The following is a 20206-nucleotide window of genomic DNA, read 5'->3' as shown; positions in this document are numbered from 1 at the left end:
AACTTTGGAGGCTGTAGTAAACAGCAGAGTCTTTTAAAAAGGATTGGTGGCTTTTCTTGTAGAGATTTCAAATGAAGGAGAACCCACCACATCCTTAAGTAAATTGTTTTGGTGGTTACTTACCCTAGTTTTATTTTGTCTATTTTTAACTTGCAACCATTGGCTCTTGGCCTGCTTTCTCTGGCCAAAATAAGAGTCCTGCCTTCTCAGACATTTCCCTGCTTCTGCACTGAGATTAAACCACTGCCTTAATCTTTGCTTCAGTAAACTAAGCTGGCTGAACTTCTCAGTCCCTTCCCTGAGAGATCCAAGGTCATTTTTGTAGCTATTTTCCAATCCTTCCTTTCTTTGCCAATACTCTTTTGGAGGTATAGAAACTGGAACTGGATGCAGGCTTGCCATCAAACTGGATAAAGGAATGGTACCAATTTCCTGCTTTTAGATGATTCTTCTCTATTTATGAAGCTTGGGATCATGTTAGTCCTCCTTAGCCAATGGACAGGGAGCCAGTGTGCATTGAGGCTTTGGTATCATGCTGAAAGTCAGTTTGAACTTACTGGTGTCCAGGGTAAAAGTCCAGTGTAGAAAGCATCACTTACAGTTTGTTCCTGAATTTAATACCATGAAATAAGTCAATCTGAAAACTTCAGATTATTTTAGGAATCTTTGATTTATTTTTTACCCTTCATTGAATTTATTGCTGTGGATTCTGCTGTCTCTGATTGTTGAAAATGGTAATGAATCCTAAGGTGGTTTGGGTTGGAAGGGACCTTAAAACTCATCCAGCTCCAACCCCCTGCCACAGGCAGGGACACCTTCCACTAGAGCAGGTTGCTCCAAGCCCTTGTGTCCAACCTGGCCTTGAACACTGCCAGGGATGGGGCAGCCACAGCTTCTCTGGGCACCCTGTGCCAGCGCCTCAGCACCCTCACAGGGAAGAGCTTCTGCCTTAGATCTAACCTGAACTTCCCCTGATTAAACTTAAACCTTGAGCTAGGAATACATTCCTGTTGGAAAAGCACCTAGAGAAGAATTTGTGCCTTAAAACTTTTAAGAGTTAGTTGACAATCTTTAATCAAGTTAATATAACTCATGAGTTCATACTCAACTGGAGTTGGATGTTATGAGGAAATTAAATGCCTTACAAAAGTCTGTCATATAAGCACAGCCATCATCATCAACCAAATACATCAGCTCATAAAAATAGCTACTACATCTAGTATTTGATTAGAAAGCTGTATTATTAGCATAAACTATTCTTCATTACCTATTGAACATTGCCTGTTTTGGCTTTGCATGTATTTCGTATGGGTTACATGGTCTGTAGGGACTTTTTTGTCTCTTCATACCTGTTAGCTTCATCCCAGTCCTCTGAACTTCCCCAGGGTCCAAGAAAGCATTACAAGTAAATGTCAGTAAATATTGCAGCTGCTTTGCAAATTACTTAGGCTTGCCTATTATAAAATTGGACTTCCGTAGGTGGTGGTTGGAATAGAAAGTGTCTCTGTATCAGTCCAAGACATGAACATATCCAACTCCTGTCCAAATATGGCACAAATTCTATATTGCAGGCGTCAGGCTTTCCTGCCTTGTTATGGATGACTATTTCTCCCTATTGAATAACGTTGTCTAAGCTTCATCTGTTCCTAATTACGTGCAAATACCCTTCTTTTGTCTTTTTTCTGCTCATCAGGCCTGCTGTCCTCATTACTGTTCACTGCTATTCACTGCAGGACCTCGCAGAGGCCAAGCAATTAATGGGGTTCAAAGCTGCACCGAGTTTGGAAGCTGTTGTTGTCACTGTTGCTAATACCCCACAGTCATTAGGAAATAATTCCTAGAGTTGCTGGGGAGGATCGGGCCACCATGGCTATGAAATGCAGTAGACTGAGGAGGACTGAAGACTAAGGATCACACTGTTCCTTCCTTTCCTGGTCACTGGACCCACTGCCAAAAAACTGGAGTCAGAAAATCGGGACTGCATGGCAGAACTGAGAGAGCTGGGCTGGGGCAGCCTGGAGAAGAGAAGGCTCCTGAAGGGGAGACCTTAGAGCAGCTCCAGTGCCTAAAGGGGCTCCAGGAAACCTGGAGAGGGGCTTTGGACAAGGGCCTGGAGGGACAGGCCAAGGGGAATGGCTTTAACCTGCCAGAGGGGAGATGGAGATGAGCTCTTAGGCAGAAGCTCTTCCCTGTGAGGGTGCTGAGGCGCTGGCACAGGGTGCCCAGAGAAGCTGTGGCTGCCCCATCCCTGGCAGTGTTCAAGGCCAGGTTGGACACAGGGGCTTGGAGCAACCTGCTCTAGTGGAAGGTGTCCCTGCCCGTGGCAGGGGCTTGGAACTGGAGGAGCTTTAATGTCCCTTCCAACCCAGACTACTTTGTGATTCTGCCTTGGTTTGAAAAGGGCCAGATTTGCATTGTATAGAGACAGTGAAACAGCATAAAGGATCCTTACAAGCCTTGTCCCTCTTTGCCCAACCTGCTTCCTTGGAAGTGTTGGACACCTGGGAAAGTGCCAGAAGTTTGGTGGTGTTGATGCGTCTGCAATGCCACAACCCAGGAAGATGGAGATGTCACTTTTATGCTGGAGCCTCTTGGTTTAGGGGCAGTCCAAGAGCAGGAAGGGAGAAAGTTACTACTGGCTCCTGGGAGGGTAAAACAAACCTCCCAGGTATGGAGGTGTGAGGTCAGCCTGAAGGCAGTCTGTGAACTGCTTGGTATGAAAGTGAACTGTGTGGAGCTGTAGCTTGGAGGTGAGAGTTGTGTGCCTTGCTTTTAGACAGATGTTAGCTTGGCAGCATAGTGATGGCAGCTTAAATTCCAGTGGTGCTATTGCAGTAGGGACAACCTGATGATGAGCCACCAGGAGAGGCAAATGGATGCAGGCTTGTGTGATGCTTATCTTAAAACGTAGACCCTCAGTTGTGTTTGAGGTGCAACCGCAGCACTAGAGCTGCCCTATGGCACAGGAATACCTTGTTGTGCTTGTACCTCTCTTTAATTAGCTTAGACTGCAGATGCTGAAGGCTTTCTTGAAGAGGCTGGAGATGTAGCTTTTCTTTCCCCGTTTAGGATATATATTTAAGAAGAATTGCTCTGTGAGGCTTTAGGTTAGCACAGGGCTTGATTTTTGTTCTTTCCTTATTTTTTTAATATGTGCCTTTTGAAGAGGCTGCCAAAATTTGACTCTTATTGTAGCTTCTGCATGTAAAGTTCAGAGCTATTTCAGAGTAACATTTTGCACCTATGTTCTCATTGCACACTGCAAGTGGCTGGAGCTATACTGAACAAGTCCCTCATCGTGGGTTGGGAGTATTCATACAGGGAGCTATTAGAACTAGATAATCTTCATGAATGGAAAAATCCCTGAAGCTCAGTTTTGGGTTCCAGTGAATCCTCCTCCCATCTGATCAGTTTTCTCCTTCCTAGGTGCATTGTAACAACATGTTTTCCAAGGGGGTGAAGATCTTCCAGAAGGTGGAGTGTCTGTTCAAACCACGCCTGATCGCAGACTGGGAGCCTGAGCCTGTCGGGGTGGCAACTGTCTTGGATGACAAAAACCCCAGTGCCAGGTTTGTGACTGTGCCCCTCAGCCAGCGCGTGGGTAAAGCCATCCTCTGCCGCTTCCACTTTGCCGACACCTGGATGATGATGAGCGAGATTTCCTTCCAGTCAGGTGAGTATCCCTCCGTCACGCACATCTGGAAGCACAGAGAGCAAGGGAGATGGTGTGGAGGTGCAGGATGTGTGGGGTTAATGTGAGCGTAGGCACTGTGGGGTTATGTGGTGGGAAGAAGGAGGTAGTAGAAGCACTGAAGGTGTTGGAAGGGCAGTGCAGGGGCCTAAAGGTCCACTCTATAGTGGATGCTTTTCAGGCTGATTCTGTGCACATGTGCAGAAGCACAACCAAGGCAACCAAAAACTGGACTATACAGCATTTCTTCTTAAGGCAGTTGCCCACAGGTTGTGGGGTTGATTTGTACTTCTCTTTAGCAAGTATTTTGTTATGAATAATTTACATCTATATCTATATCTATCTACCTACACATTATGACCAAGTTAGCAGATTATGCAAAATAAGAGGCTGACACTTTTTTTTCTCAAGTCTTAACTAGGATGTGGGAGTCAGTGCTGTGAGGTGCTTTGCTTTAAAAGGCTCTAGTAGGGAATGGACGAGAGTCTTAGAGGAAGCTGCCAGCACTGACAGTGAAATGATCTGTCTGTAGCTTCCTACTTGAGGGTCCCTAATCAGCTATAGTGAGAGGACATTGCTGCGGAAGGAAGGCTCTGATAGCAGCTTGTTGCTTATCTTGCTGATAAAACCCCTCACTATCCTCTGTCACATGTGGGACTAGTCAGATGCTTGGTCTAGCCTGGGTTGGTGATTCTTACAGAATCCCAGCCTGGTTTGGGTTGGAAGGGATCTTAAAGCTCATCCAGTTCCAACCCCTGCACAGGCAGGGACACCTTCCACTAGAGCAGGTTGCTCCAAGCCCCTGTGTCCAACCTGGCCTTGAACACTGCCAGGGATGGGGCAGCCACAGCTTCTCTGGGCACCCTGTGCCAGCGCCTCAGCACCCTCACAGGGAAGAGCTTCTGCCTCAGAGCTCATCTCAATCTCCCCTCTGGCAGGTTAAAGCCATTCCCCTTGGCCTGTCCCTACAGGCCCTTGTCCAAAGCCCCTCTCCAGGTTTCCTGGAGCCCCTTTAGGCTCTGGAGCTGCTCTAAGGTCTCCCCTTAAGGCGCCTTCTCTTGTCCAGGCTGCCCCAGCCCAGCTCTCTCAGCCTGGCTCCATAAGAGAGGTGCTCTAACTCTGATCATTTTTGTGGCCTCCTCTGAACTCACTCAAGCTAAAATGGGAAGGAAAGCTCTTGCTCCAGTCCCTGTGTCTGGCGAAGCTCAGGGGAGCATCCTGCAGGCGCTGGTGGTTTGCGGTGGTCAGAACAGAAACTCAGTGCTGCAGGTGTGTGGGAAGTGCTGAGGGAGCAGGTATCTGCTGTGTGGGTCTCAGCCCTGTCCTGCTGGGGAAGGCAGGGATGGTTGGGATTGCACTGACCACTGGCAGGAGCAGGGAGGCTGGTGGTTGGACTGACACCTTCCTTCCCTTCCACAGACATGGAGAGTGTGAATCCAAACTTCGTTACAGTCGCCACAAGCACAACAGATCTGCTGGAAACAGAGTACAACGTTACTGAGGGGACCTGGGGTAAGGACTTCTGTCATTTGCCGTGGCAAGGGCTCATGTTGGGGTATTTCACAGTAACAGCCTAGTTAATGGGGTGTCTCCCTCTGTTTTTGGAGCTCTGGGTATGGTTATTGCCCTTGTGCATGGGACTGCATCTTACAGCCCTCTGAGCTATTTCTTCTTCTCTCAGCTGGCTGAGGCTGCCTTAGAGCAAGCGGGCTGAAGGCACATGTGCTACCAGTGAAACTCTGACAACTGTCTGCTCTAATATGGATCCATTGCAGAAATCTGTTCCAAAGAACAGTCTTTGACTGCAGAAGTCCTCTGCACAATCCCTAGCTGTGAGCCTCCAAAATGAGAGTTTCTGATAAGAGCAAAATGTGAACACAGCTGATGTTAATGCTCAGGGAGCTGCCTAAGATCCTTCCTGTACCAGTGTGTAGGAGGGGACATGTAGCAAGTTAGCCAGCACAGACTGTGTTTTGTTAACTCCAGATTCTTCTTCATATCTCTATGATTGCAGAAACCACATCTTCTGTGACCAGCACCTGGATAGGAGAGAAAGCAGACGACTCCAGCACCTCCATCCTTGTGGGCTGCCTTGTGGCTATTATTCTTCTGCTCCTAATGATTATAATCATTATTCTTTGGAAACAATATGTTCAAAAAAGATTGGAAAAGGTAATACAATGGGGCTGTTTTGCAGACACAAGTTCAGTGCTAAGCATTAACCCTGATGAGCTCAGAATTACGTGGAAAGTACGGGATTTCCCCAGCTCCATAGAGCAGCTAAAACTCTGTTCTCACAGCACAGAGGATGCCAGCCCTATCCAAGATGTTACTGGAAGCTGCTGTGGTTGCAGCCAACATATTACTTAACAACTGAGCATCACTTCAGCTTTTTTCCTCTCTCTTTTGCAGGCCCCACGTCGAATCCTGGAGGAGGATGCCACAGTTCGCCTCTCCTTCTACAGCTACACCATTGCCAACAACCAGACCCAGATCCACCAGTCAAATCCCACCTATGAACGTGCTTTCCCACTGGATTTGGAATATCACCAGCCAGCTACGCTGCTCCAAAAGCTTCCAGAGCTCTCACAAAGTGCAGAGGATTCAGGTAATGTAATCATCAGTCTCCAGAAGTTACATGTTTCTTCTTTTATTATTTCTCTCAGACTCTAAAATATGCCACTTCTTGTGTCTGAGTAATCTTCTCTGACTCCTGTGCAATAGAATACTAACCCAGGGACTGAAGACCATATTCTGGAGCTCTGCAGCTTCTTAGCATGTACCTTTGGCAGATGGAGCACCAGCCCCACTAGAGGGTGGTGGCTTCTTGTTCTCTTTGAAGACTGTGTGAATACATTAGCCAGCTCATCTTTTAGGGCCTGGTTTTGGCAATGGCACATTGTTTGTCTCATCAGCCCCCTGGCAGTGGAGTCACTGCCTGCAGCACTCTGGGGCTGTCCAGACTGGCTGGGGGAGGTCTTTAGCACCTCTTCCTTGCAGCAAGGGCTCTCTGACATTCCCCTGGGAAAAGCAGAGGGAAATGCAGCAGAGTTGTCAGAGGTGCCCTGGCTTGCAGCCCCTGGGGAGCTTTTAGATGCACGGGGAATGTTTCCAGCAGGGTTTTATACTCTGATGGCAGTGCTTATGAGTGAATGGAAGGGCAGTGCTGCATTCTTCAAGCACTGACAAGTTGCTAAGATCCAGCATTGTAGTACACAGGGAGACTGATTGGATTGAGTCAGGGTGTGAATTTGAATCAGAACAAATGTCTGTGTGATACTGGCCATACAGGGAGTTAATTGTAAAGTTATCCCATGATACTTATATGAATAAGCTTTAAGAGGTAGCGTAGCATGCTAAGAGTACATGGAAAATGGAAACCTCAGTCAATTCTTATTGCAGAGGGGAATCCAGAGTAAGTTTGACATTGCAGACAACAGATAAAGGGAACAGATATCATACTTAGGATGAATCAGAAGCAGGAATTCACTTCAGACTCATGCCTCCATGCCTGGGCAAGAACTTTAGCTCCCATGACTGGACAGAGCAGGCAGCTGTTAACACGAGTTCACTGGCATTCACAGGTATTTGTGGTGTCTGCAGAAGTGCAGCTTGTTCTGGTTTAAGCCCTAGTTCAAGCAGTCTTCCATCTGGGTGTACCCTGGTACAAAGCAGTAGGCACGCAGCTGGGCTGGATTCCCAGAGCTCTGCAGCATCAAGAGGAGCAGAAGCCAGACCAGGCTTGGTTTTAAGGGATTGAGTGTGTCTGACTCCAGCTCTCTTTGGTTTGCCCTTAGTGTGCAGCGGGGACTATGCTGAGCCTGACCTGACCAAGTCCACTCCTCACCAGGGCTTTCAGAACAACGTTCCTCACTACGCCGAGACGGATATTGTCCATCTGCAGGGTGTAACTGGCAACAACATGTACGCGGTGCCTGCCCTCACCGTGGACTCTCTTACCAAGAAGGACATCTCCGTGGGTGAATTCCCACGGCAGCAGCTACGGCTCAAGGAGAAGCTGGGAGAAGGGCAGTTTGGAGAGGTACAGCACTCCCACTGGTCCAGAAAGGAGATTCCTGGTAGAGTGGAGTCTCTGCACTGCTTCATATCTGGGCGCCGTGCTGCATACGAGTATTTTGGTCAATATATCTTTGCCGTTGGGGAAAGCTGATGTTCCTCAGGATAGGCTTCAGTGAGCCCCATTCTGCACCTGGGAGGCTGCTGCTTGGTACCACATGAGTCTTTCTCAACTGATGAACTTTGCTGTCTTTATCCCTATTTATGACCTTACAGAAAAGGCCTGGGATGGGAATTTGAACTGTTTCATGGTTTTCCATGGACATATCAAGTATGTGATCACTGTCACCCACCTTCAGGCATGCCAGTTTGAAAGCTCTAGCAGTGACTCCAGTCAGGAGCTGTAGAAACAGCTTTCCCATTAACAGATGGAAGTTCTGGTGGGGCTCTGCACGCTGACCCAAGACATTTCCCAAGCGTGTGATGCCCTCACATATCCTGTAGCATTGCTGCGTTCAAGCCCCAGTTTGTGTCAGAAGCCTCAGGCAGCATGATACATGCCTCTGTCATCTGCCAAGCTTTCACTTTACTCCTTGAGCTCCTTTCAAGCTTTGAATGCTTTCACCTTGCCTTTTCTTTTCTCCCTGCTTCCTCTCTAGCCCTAGTTTCATACTGAGCAGGTCTTCCCCTCTCCTGCTCCCTCTTTTCCACTGTCTTTTTTCCTTCCCAGCTTCTACTCATTTGCAGCCTTAAATTCTACCTGTCTACTACATTTTGGCAAAGCACAGCCCTTTACTGTCTGCTTCTTCCTCTGTGATGTGCTCATCTTTATAGTTCCTCCCTTCTGATAGCACACCTTCCCTACCGCAGCCCCTTCCCTGTCCCCTCACTTCTTTCTGGATCACTCCATGTGTTGAGAAGGTGCTGACATCCTCAGCCTCTTGCCCTGGCTGTCAGTGTAGCCCCTTCTGCTGTGTCTGGATCTTGCCCTGCCTTGGGCCGTGCTCCAGAAGTGAAGCAGAGGCTTTTCTCATTTAAATCATTGTTTTTCCCCTCAATTTTTAACTCATTGTTTTGCTACTGGTTTCTCTTTCCCTCTCATTCCTGTCCTTTTAGTAACTGTCAGGATTCAGAGGCTGTTCTTTCCCTCACACCACAGGCTCTTTCCCTCACTTTGGCAAATGTGCTGCATCACATTCTCCTATCTCTCCTCCTCACCACCTTAGTCTTTACCAAACTGGCCATCACCATATGATCTGCTCCACTCCTGGCTTAGTGTGTGGTCTTGCTTCTAGAGCCATGGCTCACTGCTTTATCCACCTCTTCATCAGGGCTTCTTTCCCCTTCAGTCTTTTTACTTCCTTGCTCCTGACCATTCACTCCCTGGCTTGGGGACACATCATCCCCAAGCACTTGTCATACCTGTGCTTTGTGCTGTGACTGTTTCCTATTCCTGCTCTTGTGACTGTACTCTTATCACAGCAGGTTTCATTCTCCATGTAACTGCAGCAGCACCTTTGTACTTTTGTTTCTGTTCTGTTGGTTTGTCCCATTTTTGTGTGCTGTCTCCCTCTGCTCACCATGCTTGTCACAAGCTCTTGCTGCTTTCTTCCTATCAAATTCATTAAGCTCCCATTATATTCCCCTCACTGCTGCAAGTCTTACACTGACACATCTGGTCTGCTCCTCTCCTCCAGCATCTGTTGCCCAGTTCTCCATTTGAATATGCATTATGATAACTTCTTAACCAGTGTCTTGTCAGCCCTTGTAATACAGCCCTGGCAGTAATTTCATGTCTTCATTTATTTATCTGAAGATGGCAAGGGGGTTGGAACTAAGCGATATATAGCATCCCTTCCAACACAAACCATTCTGTGATCCTATGAAACTTGGAATTCTGTGTACTCAGAGTATTCATCTCTGGGTATATTCCCAGGTGAGGTGTTCACATCACATACACATGCTCACACTTTTTTCCTTTTTCTTTTTCCTTCTGGAATCGGAGGACTTAGGATAGCTGTACTGTCTGTGCTTCCTGGATGCTCCTCAGTTAAGTTAAAGCAGTGACTCAAGCCAAGCCTCAGGACAGTTCTGGACTTGCATGGCTGGTGTGATGTGCTGTACATGCCAAACGTGCTGCAGCCGTGCTGTTTGGATACACATGCAGAGTAAAGCAGACACCTCCAGGCCTTCCTGAGCATCTCCAGTACTTCCTGGGTGAACTGGAGCGCCCCAGTACTCTACTGCAATAGTCTGCACACATGCAGTCAGTTCAGAGTGTTGGGGACATGTCAGGCTGCAATCCATGTGTGTTCCTGTGTCATGGGCTGTAGAGTGGATGTACACATTTTGTCCAAGATCTAGGGCCAACCTATGGGCTATTTCTGATCAGAACAGTGTCACCTTCATTAGGTCATTCACTTGGTCATTCTGCCAGTGGTGACCAAACTGGTGACCTCAGTGTGACATTGGCACTGATGAGGCTGCACCTCGAATCCTGTGTTCAGTTCTGGGCCCCTCAGTACAAGAGAGACATTGAGGTGCTGGAGCAGGGCCAGAGAAGGGCACCAGAGCTGGTGCAGGGCCTGGAGCACAAGTGTGATGAGGAACGGCTGAGGGACCTGGGGGGTTTAGTCTGGAGAAAAGAAGGCTCAGTGGGGACCTTATCGCTCTCTGCAACTGCCTGACAGGAGGATGGAGCCAGGAGGGGGCTGGTCTCTGCTCCCAAGGAACAAGGGATGGGACAAGAGGAAACGGCCTCAAGCTGCACCAGGGCAGGTTTAGATGGAGCTGAGGAACAACTCCTTCCCCAGAGGGTGCTCAGGCATTGGAACAGGCTGCCCAGGGCAGTGCTGGAGTCACCGTCCCTGCAAGTGTTCACACCCCGTGTAGCCGAGGCCCTCAGTGCCATGGGTTAGTGGTGGCCTTGGCAGTGCTGGGGAATGGTTGGACTTTATGAGCTTAAAGGTCTTTTCTAACGTGGTTGATTTTGTGATTCTGTGCTTGTTTTCCTCTGCCTTTCTGCCTGTGCACACTCTCATAGCTGCCTCTGCCCCTTAGGTGCACCTTTGTGAAGCTGATGGCCTGCTGGAATTCCTGGGAGTCTCCTCTACAGAATTCACTCACCAGCCTGTTCTTGTGGCAGTGAAAATGCTGAGATCAGATGTCAACAAAACAGCCAGGTGAGCACATCCACAGTGCCAGCCATCTGGGAAGGAAAGCAAATACTCCCCAAGCACTAGTGTCACATAGGTTAACTCTGGTGACACCTGTATGAGAGTGTCATGTGTCTCTGATGTGTGTTCATGTAAGGAACAGGACAAAAGCAGGGAGTGGGGGATAGGAATAGATGTGATGTCAAACTGAAACGCTGTATAAATCCCGTTTGCTGTGGAAGGGGTCAGTGTTGAACACAAGCACAGAACCACCTTTCTAACTTACTGTGGGCAGAAGTGTAAGTGTCTGAGATGTTCTTACACGCCACTTCTGCTCTCCGGAGACAAAGGAATAGTTTAGGATTCAAACCTGTGTGTTCTGTTTTACAAGAAATGATTTCCTGAAGGAGATCAAGATCATGTCACGGCTGAAGAACCCAAATATCATCCAGCTCCTGGGGGTGTGTGTGCGTGATGACCCCCTGTGCATGATAACAGAGTACATGGAAAATGGAGACCTCAATCAGTTCCTGTCGCAGAGGGAGATCTACAGCAAATTTGCCATTTCAAACAACATTCCCTGTGTCAGGTAAGAGGAACTGCCCATCTGGGGGACAAATCAGCAATACAGAGCTACCCGTTTCATTTGCTGTGCCTTCCAGGCAATGACTTGCCTCCAGCGCAGCCATTGCCACAGCACACACTGTACACACAAGTCCTGTTTTGCTTGGGACATTGTTCTTGAGGTCTCTGGAGATCTGTGTTCCATGAGGTGTCCCTGACTGGGCTGTTCTGGTCACAGTGACCATCTTAGGTGTATTGTTTGCTGATGTGACCATATGTTTATGTTGGTGGGCTAGCATTACAGCAAGAAAATCAGGAATGTCTCTTGGGCTTTTAAGAAGGTTCATATGGTCTCTGGATGTCTCAAAAATATTACATGAGGGGAGTTGAGTGTAGAGTTTCACTAAGGAAAGATTTCATCAGCCAGCAGGAGGAGAATATTTGGCAAGCCGTTTTCTGTCAGTGGTGACACTTATCTTCTTCCTCTATGGAAGGAGTAAATCTAACATAAAAGCAACTCTACTATTGCAGAAATCCTTTCCTCAGAGGAGAGTTGTGTGGAGGACTTATGTATTCTCCTTGATAAAGAAACCTTCCCTAATCAGAAGCTGGTGCATTGCTTAGCCTTTGGCATGGACCTCCCCAAAGATTAATTACAGTTGAAGGACTAGGCAGCCAGGCAGAGCCAGTCCTGTTGGACTGGACCAGGAAGTGGCTGGGTCTTACCAGGTCAAGACAACACTGGTGTTTCTGCCAGTAGCTGGCAGTGGTCAGTCCTGTTGTGGAGTGTTAAACTGGCATCCTGCAGTGATGACACACCAGGAACTGTGGTTTGGGAAAGGATTTGCATCTGAGTACAAACGTACTCCAGGTCTCTCCAGTCTCCTGTCCTTTCTGCACATCTGAAACAGCTTTCACCTTTAGACTTGTGGCTTTTTTTCCTGACCAAAGTCTCAGGCTTTTCTTCTGTATCTGCTCCTCACCTCTCATCTGACTTCAGCACTGTCACTCGCATTATTCTTCCTTGGTTTCCATCTGGCGGTTCTAGTTTTAATTTCAATCCAGCAGATTCTTCAGCCTCTCCTGTTGTTCCTTCCAGACAGGTAGAGTTTCACATTAAAGGAAGCCGGTATGACCAGCTCAGATATCTGTATAGCCGTTTACTGAAGGTGAAATGAATCCTCCTGCCGTAGAGGGCAGCTTGTCTCTGCTGATGCCAGCGGGTATTTGATGTGGCAAGGTCCAACCATCCCATGTATGTCTCAGGCCCAATATTTGGTATACTGAATGTGGTAAACAGCCCTTTCATAGAATCCCAGACTGGTTTGTGTTGGAAGGTACCTTAAAGATCACCCAGTTCCAACCCCCTGCCACAGGCAGGGGCACCTTCCACTAGAGCAGGTTGCTCCAAGCCCCTGTGTCCAACCTGGCCTTGAATACTTCATACTTGAACACTTTCCTGCAGAGAGGTGACACATTTCTAAGTCCTTATGGCTGTTTGGTATTTGAAATGCATCTCCCTACTGTCTCTCTGGCTGTCTAACAAGTCATGAGGATGACTCTGCCAAGAAACATCTCCTGTCTTGCCCCTCTGTATGCAGCACTGCACACATCGAGCCCTGCAGAGCTCGCTGAGCACAGGGGCAGGGAGCCAAAAGGCAGCTGCTGGTGGGAGCCTGCCAGGGTGCAGGTGGGACTGCAGAGACTGAGCTGCTTCAAAGGGCAGAGCAACAGCCCCAGGCAGGAGACAACTGCAGCAGAGCAGGGGAAGGGAGAACATAGGATCTTGGAGGCTGTGCCCGCTCCGCTGTGGAAAGCCAGCAGCCAGGTTAACGAGGTACAAGTGGGTGGCAGAGTTCCTTCTCTTGGGCACAACAGGTCCACCCAGCTCAGGAGGAGCGTGGAGCTGACTGTGGGGCTGGGCCCAGTGTCACCTAGCTGAGTGTGCTGGTCACTGTGCTGGCAGGGGAGCGGTGCCCAGAGCCTCCTGCCAGTGCTCTGCCAGGGTGAGGGGCTGCCTCTGAATCACTGTAGTGAAAACTTAGCTATTGATGAGGATAGATTGACTGGATCAGTTATCATTAGAGGCTGTAGTGATAGCTTAGCTGTTGATTAGCATAGATACATTGGATCTATTATCATTAGATGCGTTACATCATTGTAACTCATACGTAATAACGTTACTGCTTCTCTCACTGCCACCAGAGCATGAAGAGAAGGAGACAAAGACTTTCTTTTTCTGACTTTTATAAGAGAAATACCAACTGTGAACACTCTATCAGATTTGTTGTGAGAAATGCTTAGTTCTGTGGAGCATTTGGGCAACCCACAGTGGGAAACATCACAAAATAACAGTGTGTGAGGAATGCTGAAAGGCAGATGGTCCAAACCCTATCTGTGTCTCGTGCAACTTTATTGGTATTATCTTTATTTTGGTAATGAGGGAATTAAAATTATATTAGATGGAAAATGCATCTGTTTATATTTTCAGTAATATTAAACATACTGAGAAATAAGGTCTCTTTAATGTTGTGGTATATTAATGTAAGCATGCCACAGTGGCAGTGTGTGAAATACCAGGCTGAGCAGTTTCTAAGATAGGAGATTCTGAGATTTTACAGCTTAATTTTCCATGTCTCTCTGCAGAAACTTGGCTTTGCATAAACTCTTTGAAAATCTTGATTTTAACACTTGATATTGAAAACTCTAAAGGATGTCAAATTCCAAGGGCCCTGAATTTCAGGGACAGCTTGTCTGTTCTTGCTTAGGCAGCTCAAGAGCTTGGCTTAGCCTGGCAGGCGAGGGATTTAGTGCCTGAAACTAGGCACTTGAGTTTCACTGACACAGCAAAAACTAAACCAACAGGTCACTGTAACCCAGCAAACGCAAGAAACTGTCGAGTGTGAGGAACTCTGCTGATTTGTTCTTTGTTTTCTTTTACTGCAGCTACTCCAACCTGCTGTACATGGCCACCCAGATTGCCTCTGGAATGAAGTATTTGGCATCTCTGAATTTTGTGCACAGAGACCTGGCAACTCGCAACTGCCTGGTGGGGAACAACTACACCATCAAGATCGCAGACTTTGGCATGAGCAGGAATCTCTACAGTGGGGATTACTACCGTATCCAGGGAAGAGCTGTACTGCCCATCCGTTGGATGGCCTGGGAAAGCATCCTCCTGGTAGGGACTGCACAAAACCATTCTCCCTTCCTCTGATTTTCACTGTGCCCCTGAAACAGCAACACATGTATGTCTAAAGATCCTTATAGCATCAGAATGTGTGCTACAGATGGCCTCATGTGAGAAATCCATTGAGTTGCTTTGGACATAATTCATATCCTGGGAAAGGAGTGTGCCCTTGCAAATAGAGCACAGATTACAGAGTAGTTTGGGTTGGAAGAGACCTTCAAAGCTCACCTACTCCAAATCCCTGCAATGAGCAGGGACATCTTCAACTAGATCAGGTTGCTCAGAGCCCCGTCCAACCTGGCCTTGAATATTGCCAGGGATGGGGCATCTGCCATCTCTCTGGGCAGCCTGTGCCACTGTTTCACCATTTGTAAGCCCACACTGCTGGGTCATGTCCAGCTTTTCATCCACCAGCAGCCCCTGGTCACTCTTGGCAGGGCTGCTCTCAGTCCCTTCATCCCTCAGCCTGGATTGATACTAGTGGTTGCCCTGAGCCAGCTGTAGGACTTTGAATTTCAGCCTTGTTGAGGTTCACACAGGCCCATTTCTTGAGCCTGTCCAGGTCCCTCTGAATGGCATCAGCCCTCATCTGGGGCCTAATTTCTGTTCTGTGCCTGGCATTCAGCATTCCTGCTGGAAGTGTAAGGAAGTTGCCTTTCTGTGCTTATTTCCCCAGCTGGGAAGTTGAAAGGGGCATGCACAAAACTTCATGAGTTTCAAGTGCCAAGTCAGGTTTTGAGGTTGGGGTTTTGTTTCCTGTTTAAGGGTCCTGCTGTCTCCCTCTCAGGAGAGCATTCAACAGCCCAAACACATCCTGTGTGGAGGCAGGTCCTTAATGTTCAGCCCAATATTTCTTTCTCAAACTAGTTGGTGAGATCACCTGGTTCTATTTTCTTACCACACACTCTGAGTACCCAGCACAACTGCAATTACCTGTTCTATAAAGGCTGATAGGCTTAAGCTTTTCTAAATTCACCCTATTTTTCTGGTTATAGCTGCATCTAAACCATAAGTCACTCATGTTCCCTGTGTGAGCATCTTCCAAATGCTGACACACTGTTAGGGTTGCCAGATAAGCCTGCACAAGGTCTTGGATGTTTTCTGCCCAGACAGCCCCATTCTGTTATTTTCTGAGCAACCTTGAGCTTCTTTTCACTTCTTCAGAAACATTGTTCCAAACATGGCGAGTTTGGGCACACTTTTTGGAGACAGAAGACAGGGACTCAAGGAGGCTGTAACTGACTTCTTAACATGTGCAGAGATCAAAATTATCTTGGCCTTTCTCTAAGAGCCTGGAGTCTGCATTGGCTCTGCTTTCACCCCAGGACTTTGCTTCCTGTTCAAAGCTTCTCTGGGCTGCCCTGGTGTGTTCTGGGTGGAGGGAGGCCACAGTCCATTCTCCTACTGCTGCAGATACTTTCTCAGGAGGAAATGTTGTCTCTGGCTTTCTGAGACTTGCTTCCTGATTCAAGAGGTTTGCGCCAGTGACAACTGCACCTTCTCAGACCTGTCCTGTGGGTCCCACACACATGCTGCTGCTGTCCCACAAAGCAGCCATGTCATACCTCAGTCCCTTTGTGCTCTGCTGGGAGCAGGTCACCTGCTCTGCTGTCTCTTCAGAGCATCTTCCCAGGTATGAATTCTACATCCTTGTGTCTAGCTGCAGAGGGTGTAGACTGGAATGGGTTCTGCTGAATGTGCTCTGTGAGCAACCCGGGCTAATAACATTCTTTCATTCACAGGGCAAGTTCACCACAGCCAGCGATGTCTGGGCCTTTGGGGTCACCCTCTGGGAGATGTTCATACTGTGTAAGGAGCAACCTTACAGCCTCCTCTCAGATGAGCAAGTCATCGAGAACACAGGAGAGTTCTTCCGGAGCCAGGGCAGGCAGGTAAGGCAGCAGACGTGGCCTCTCCCTCCTTCACTTGTCCTGGGCACATCCTGGTGGATCTCCCAGGGCCTTGCTGCTGGCCTTATGTCATCTGCAGGACTCTCTGCTTCTATTACGCACCTTCTCAGTGTGTCCCACCTCTCTTCCCCTTTATCTAGGCTTATTGCACCAGCTTTCCTATCCGGGAGTCCCACTGGAAGAATCTCTTGGCCCTGTCCAGTACTTCTTCCTTATTATAAGCCATTTCTATCTCAGTCTGCCCTGTCCTTTTGCCTTTTCTGGGCTCTCCTACACCGTCCTTGTGCTCCTTTCCTTTGTCAGATCTCTCTCCTGCTAGCATTCTCTGTGAAAGACCAGGAAGCACTTACTGAGTTGGGGAAGGAGGAGTTGCTAATTTTCAGGGATTAGATACTCTTTGGAATATCTCCATATATGCCAAGAAGCCTTTGGCCATCCCTACTTGAAGGGCTTGTCTGTATCATTCTGCCCTCTCTGACCAAACCCCAGGCAGGACTGTCTGCTCCACTGCCTTCAATAGATACCAGTGATGATGCAGGATGGTCCCTCAGCACTGAGCATCACTGCATCCAAAAAAGTGGAGTGCAGGTTTGGCACAGTTTGCTGCTCTCCCAAAATTCACCTTTAGCACCAGTGAAGTTAAAGGATTAAGGGGAATAAAATAATGGGAGGTTTTATTCCCTCCCTCCTGAATACTTATGATTTAGTGAAGAGCTTAAAAGACGTGTATTGAAATGAGAGGGGGGGGGAAAACCGGTTCTGCCAGGCTGTGCTTTAGATAAGCTCTAAAAGGTGTTTTTTCTCTCTGCTAACAAGCTGTCACGATGCTTAGAAAGCCTCATGGGTTGTCTACGGTGAGTGGAAGTATTTGGATTTTACTGTGGTAAATTTGGGTTTGGTTTGTGTGTTGCTGTCACTTGGAAGACAAATCCCTCTGAAGTATTCGTGTTTCCTGGAGGACAAAGGACTGATTTGAGACCACCTTATCAAACCAGTTGGCAAAGTGTCTGCAGTGCCATGTGAGATGGCATCAAAGCTCCATCCAGACTCCGCTGCCAGATTCATGCTTAATGGATTTCAAGCATTGCATGATGGCTGTGTCTTGTGAACCTATAGTGAAACTGTCCTCTTGGTGTTCATTTAGTAAAGGTTCAACTCTCATATGAAAACCCACTGAACCAGCTGTACCTTTCTTCCTTTCAGATCTATCTCTCCCAGACTCCTCTGTGCCCTAACCCCGTGTTTGACCTGATGCTGAAATGTTGGAGCAGGGATATAAAAGATCGTCCCACTTTTGACATGATTCACCACTTCCTGCTAGAACAAATGGAATCAAACATTTGACTCCAGGAAAAAGAGACAAACTGTTGAGAACAGAGTGACTTTGGTGCCTCTCTGCCTGTACCTCACAGAAGATGGTCAGGCCACCTTGCTCTCCTCCCTTGACTGTACCGTATTTAAGTTGAGACGTCCATGGCAGCTGCTCATTCTATTGGCCATGGTCTGACATGCAAGACCAGAGGATCTCATTTGGTTGAAAAATCATCTCCTCTTCTGAATCATTTCCTGGGAATACTGTGAGAGGGGTTTTCTTGGATACCCACACACCTTTGGGCAAAACAGATGAGTAAAACCTTGAGGGACTTGGAGCTCTCTCCTGGGTGGAACAGAAGCTGCCGGTCGGTGAGAGCGCTACCACTCACAAACAGATTTCTACAAGTAAAGACTTCAGTCTTCTAAAACTATTCCATTAAATCAAATGGAAGTCTTGTGCACATTAGCAAGTGTTTCTGTATGCTCTTGCTACAGACAATATGTATAGTGAGAGACTAGAAACGTCTAGAGCTAGGAAATGCTTTTATGGACTTGAGAACTGACGGAGCATTTAGCAACCCTTTGGAAGTAACACTGCCAGGGTGTATAGAGGATGCTGATCCCAGAGTCCAAGCTGATGTTCTTTTTTCCTGTGGTTGTTAAGCACTGCTTTTGTTCTATATGTGCGTTTTCCCCACACTGGATTTTGTTTGTTTTCTAGAAAAATAACTTTGAAAATGAATGTTAAAGGTTGTAGGAAGATCATGGTGGTGGAAGATCTTCTTTTGACCTACAGATTAAGGCTAGGCTAGGGAGTTTGTATTGAAACGTAGCTGATACTGTACTACTGTCACTATGTAGATTCATTAGCCTAATGAACTTGTAGCCACAATGGACTGATGTGCAATTAATCCTGTATAAGTACCCATTAATATGAGATCTCTAAGTCAATGCTGTTACCTGTGCAGAGGGAACTTAGATCTGGCGAAACCGAATGGCTGTGAGCAGAACCCACCATGTCACTTGTCATAGCTCATGTGAGAGGAGGAGCAGAGTACGGGTTGTCCCTCAGCACACACGTGTGCACACGCCCCAACATACATGTAGAGTGTTCGTGGTTCCTCTTCAGGTCTGTGGCAGGGTTCAGGCCAGGCAGATGCACTTGGGCCCAGGCTCCTTCATGCCACGATCAAATCTGGCTTCGGGAGGTGGGACTGACACATCCCCTTAGTTTGGGTTTGTGTCCTGTTTCGGGTGCTTCCTGCACAACACGAGACCATGGAACTTGGGGTTATTTTTTGTTTGTCCTGTGACAAACAGCTCATTCTCTGGAGGATTTTAGAGGGCTCTGAAATCTATTTGGAGGGAGGGAGGGAGAGAATTCAGCTCTACAATAAATCCATTGAGGATTTACCCAGTGCCTGGGGAATACTCTGCTATTCCCTCTCTAATCCTTTAGCCAAGATACTTAGGACCAAACCAAGTATTTCATAAGCTGGGAGAGGATGAAAGCTCAGCACTTGGTGCTTTTCAGACAGCATCCAGCATAGCATATATTTTCAGTAAGGATGATGAGATAGTTTTTTATCTTGGCCACAAGCTCAGTGTGAATGGCTGTGCTAGGAGCTCTCTGGGAGGGCACTGCTGGGAGGGGGAATGTCCAAACACTTAGAATATGAGGATAAATGTTATGTTGAAAGGAATAACCTGCTGCTGCATTGGCAGGTACCGGGCTGGAGCGTGGCTGTGGCTGCTCCCCAGGCAGGACAAACTCCATCCTGAAGATTCCCAGTTGCGGCTCACTTGGTAGGACCCAGGTTGTCCCACCACAGACCCGGTGTGGGGTTCCCCAGCACCTCCATCTGAGCTGGTCCTCTGCGCTAGAGGGTCCAAGTCACCCCATCTCCCTGCAAGGGCTCAGGTGGATCTCACCCCCAAATAGGTATTTCTTCTCTTTGGAGGGGCCATGAGGAGTTGCTGTTACATGTGCAGTGTCTGTTTGGAGCTGGCTGATGGGAGTCAAAGCCAGTGTGGTCGCTGCTGCAACCCGTGGGGCACTGGGTGGGTGCTGGCAAACCACACGTTGATTGTATATCTGGAGTGTTTCTATCCTATCCCAGACAGTGTACCCAAGCAACACCCAGCTGTGGGTGTGATCTCCTGTACTTTGGAGTTCAGAGGTGCCGGAGCACTGTAAGGTCACCTGGATGGGCTTTGTACTTGTTCCATCAGGACGCGCTGTTCCTCCGTTGACATGTTGACATACAAAGTTTCTCTCATATCAATAAATTCTGACGATAACCTTGACAAAAGTGATTTCTACTTTATTCTTTTACCCAGGTGCCTGCACTGAGCACAGATACGT

The 20206-nt window shown here is 47.8% G+C and overlaps 1 protein-coding gene across 5 annotated transcripts in view; it reads left to right on the top strand.

Moving 5' to 3' along the window:
* LOC115617068 (discoidin domain-containing receptor 2-like) overlaps nucleotides 1-20153 on the top strand; it is a 63334-nt gene extending 43181 nt beyond the window's left edge. For 4 of the 5 annotated variants that reach the window (XM_030507135.1, XM_030507138.1, XM_030507136.1 and 1 more), the window contains 10 exons: nucleotides 3427-3673; nucleotides 5111-5203; nucleotides 5706-5863; nucleotides 6104-6299; nucleotides 7489-7733; nucleotides 10769-10890; nucleotides 11255-11452; nucleotides 14374-14608; nucleotides 16360-16509; nucleotides 17731-20153. In XM_030507135.1, the coding sequence (XP_030362995.1) occupies nucleotides 3427-3673; nucleotides 5111-5203; nucleotides 5706-5863; nucleotides 6104-6299; nucleotides 7489-7733; nucleotides 10769-10890; nucleotides 11255-11452; nucleotides 14374-14608; nucleotides 16360-16509; nucleotides 17731-17871 (1785 nt within the window). In that variant the 3' untranslated portion in view covers nucleotides 17872-20153. Of the gene's footprint in view, nucleotides 1-3426; nucleotides 3674-5110; nucleotides 5204-5705; nucleotides 5864-6103; nucleotides 6300-7488; nucleotides 7734-10768; nucleotides 10891-11254; nucleotides 11453-14373; nucleotides 14609-16359; nucleotides 16510-17343; nucleotides 17382-17730 lie in introns of all 5 variants that reach the window. The other variant, XM_030507140.1, reaches the window with a different exon arrangement.
* Nucleotides 20154-20206: the final 53 nt, after the last annotated feature.

The sequence above is a fragment of the Strigops habroptila genome, chromosome 15, assembly GCF_004027225.2.
Source record: "Strigops habroptila isolate Jane chromosome 15, bStrHab1.2.pri, whole genome shotgun sequence".
Taxonomy (NCBI): domain Eukaryota; kingdom Metazoa; phylum Chordata; class Aves; order Psittaciformes; family Psittacidae; genus Strigops; species Strigops habroptila.
This window is presented reverse-complemented; position numbering and strand designations above follow the sequence as displayed.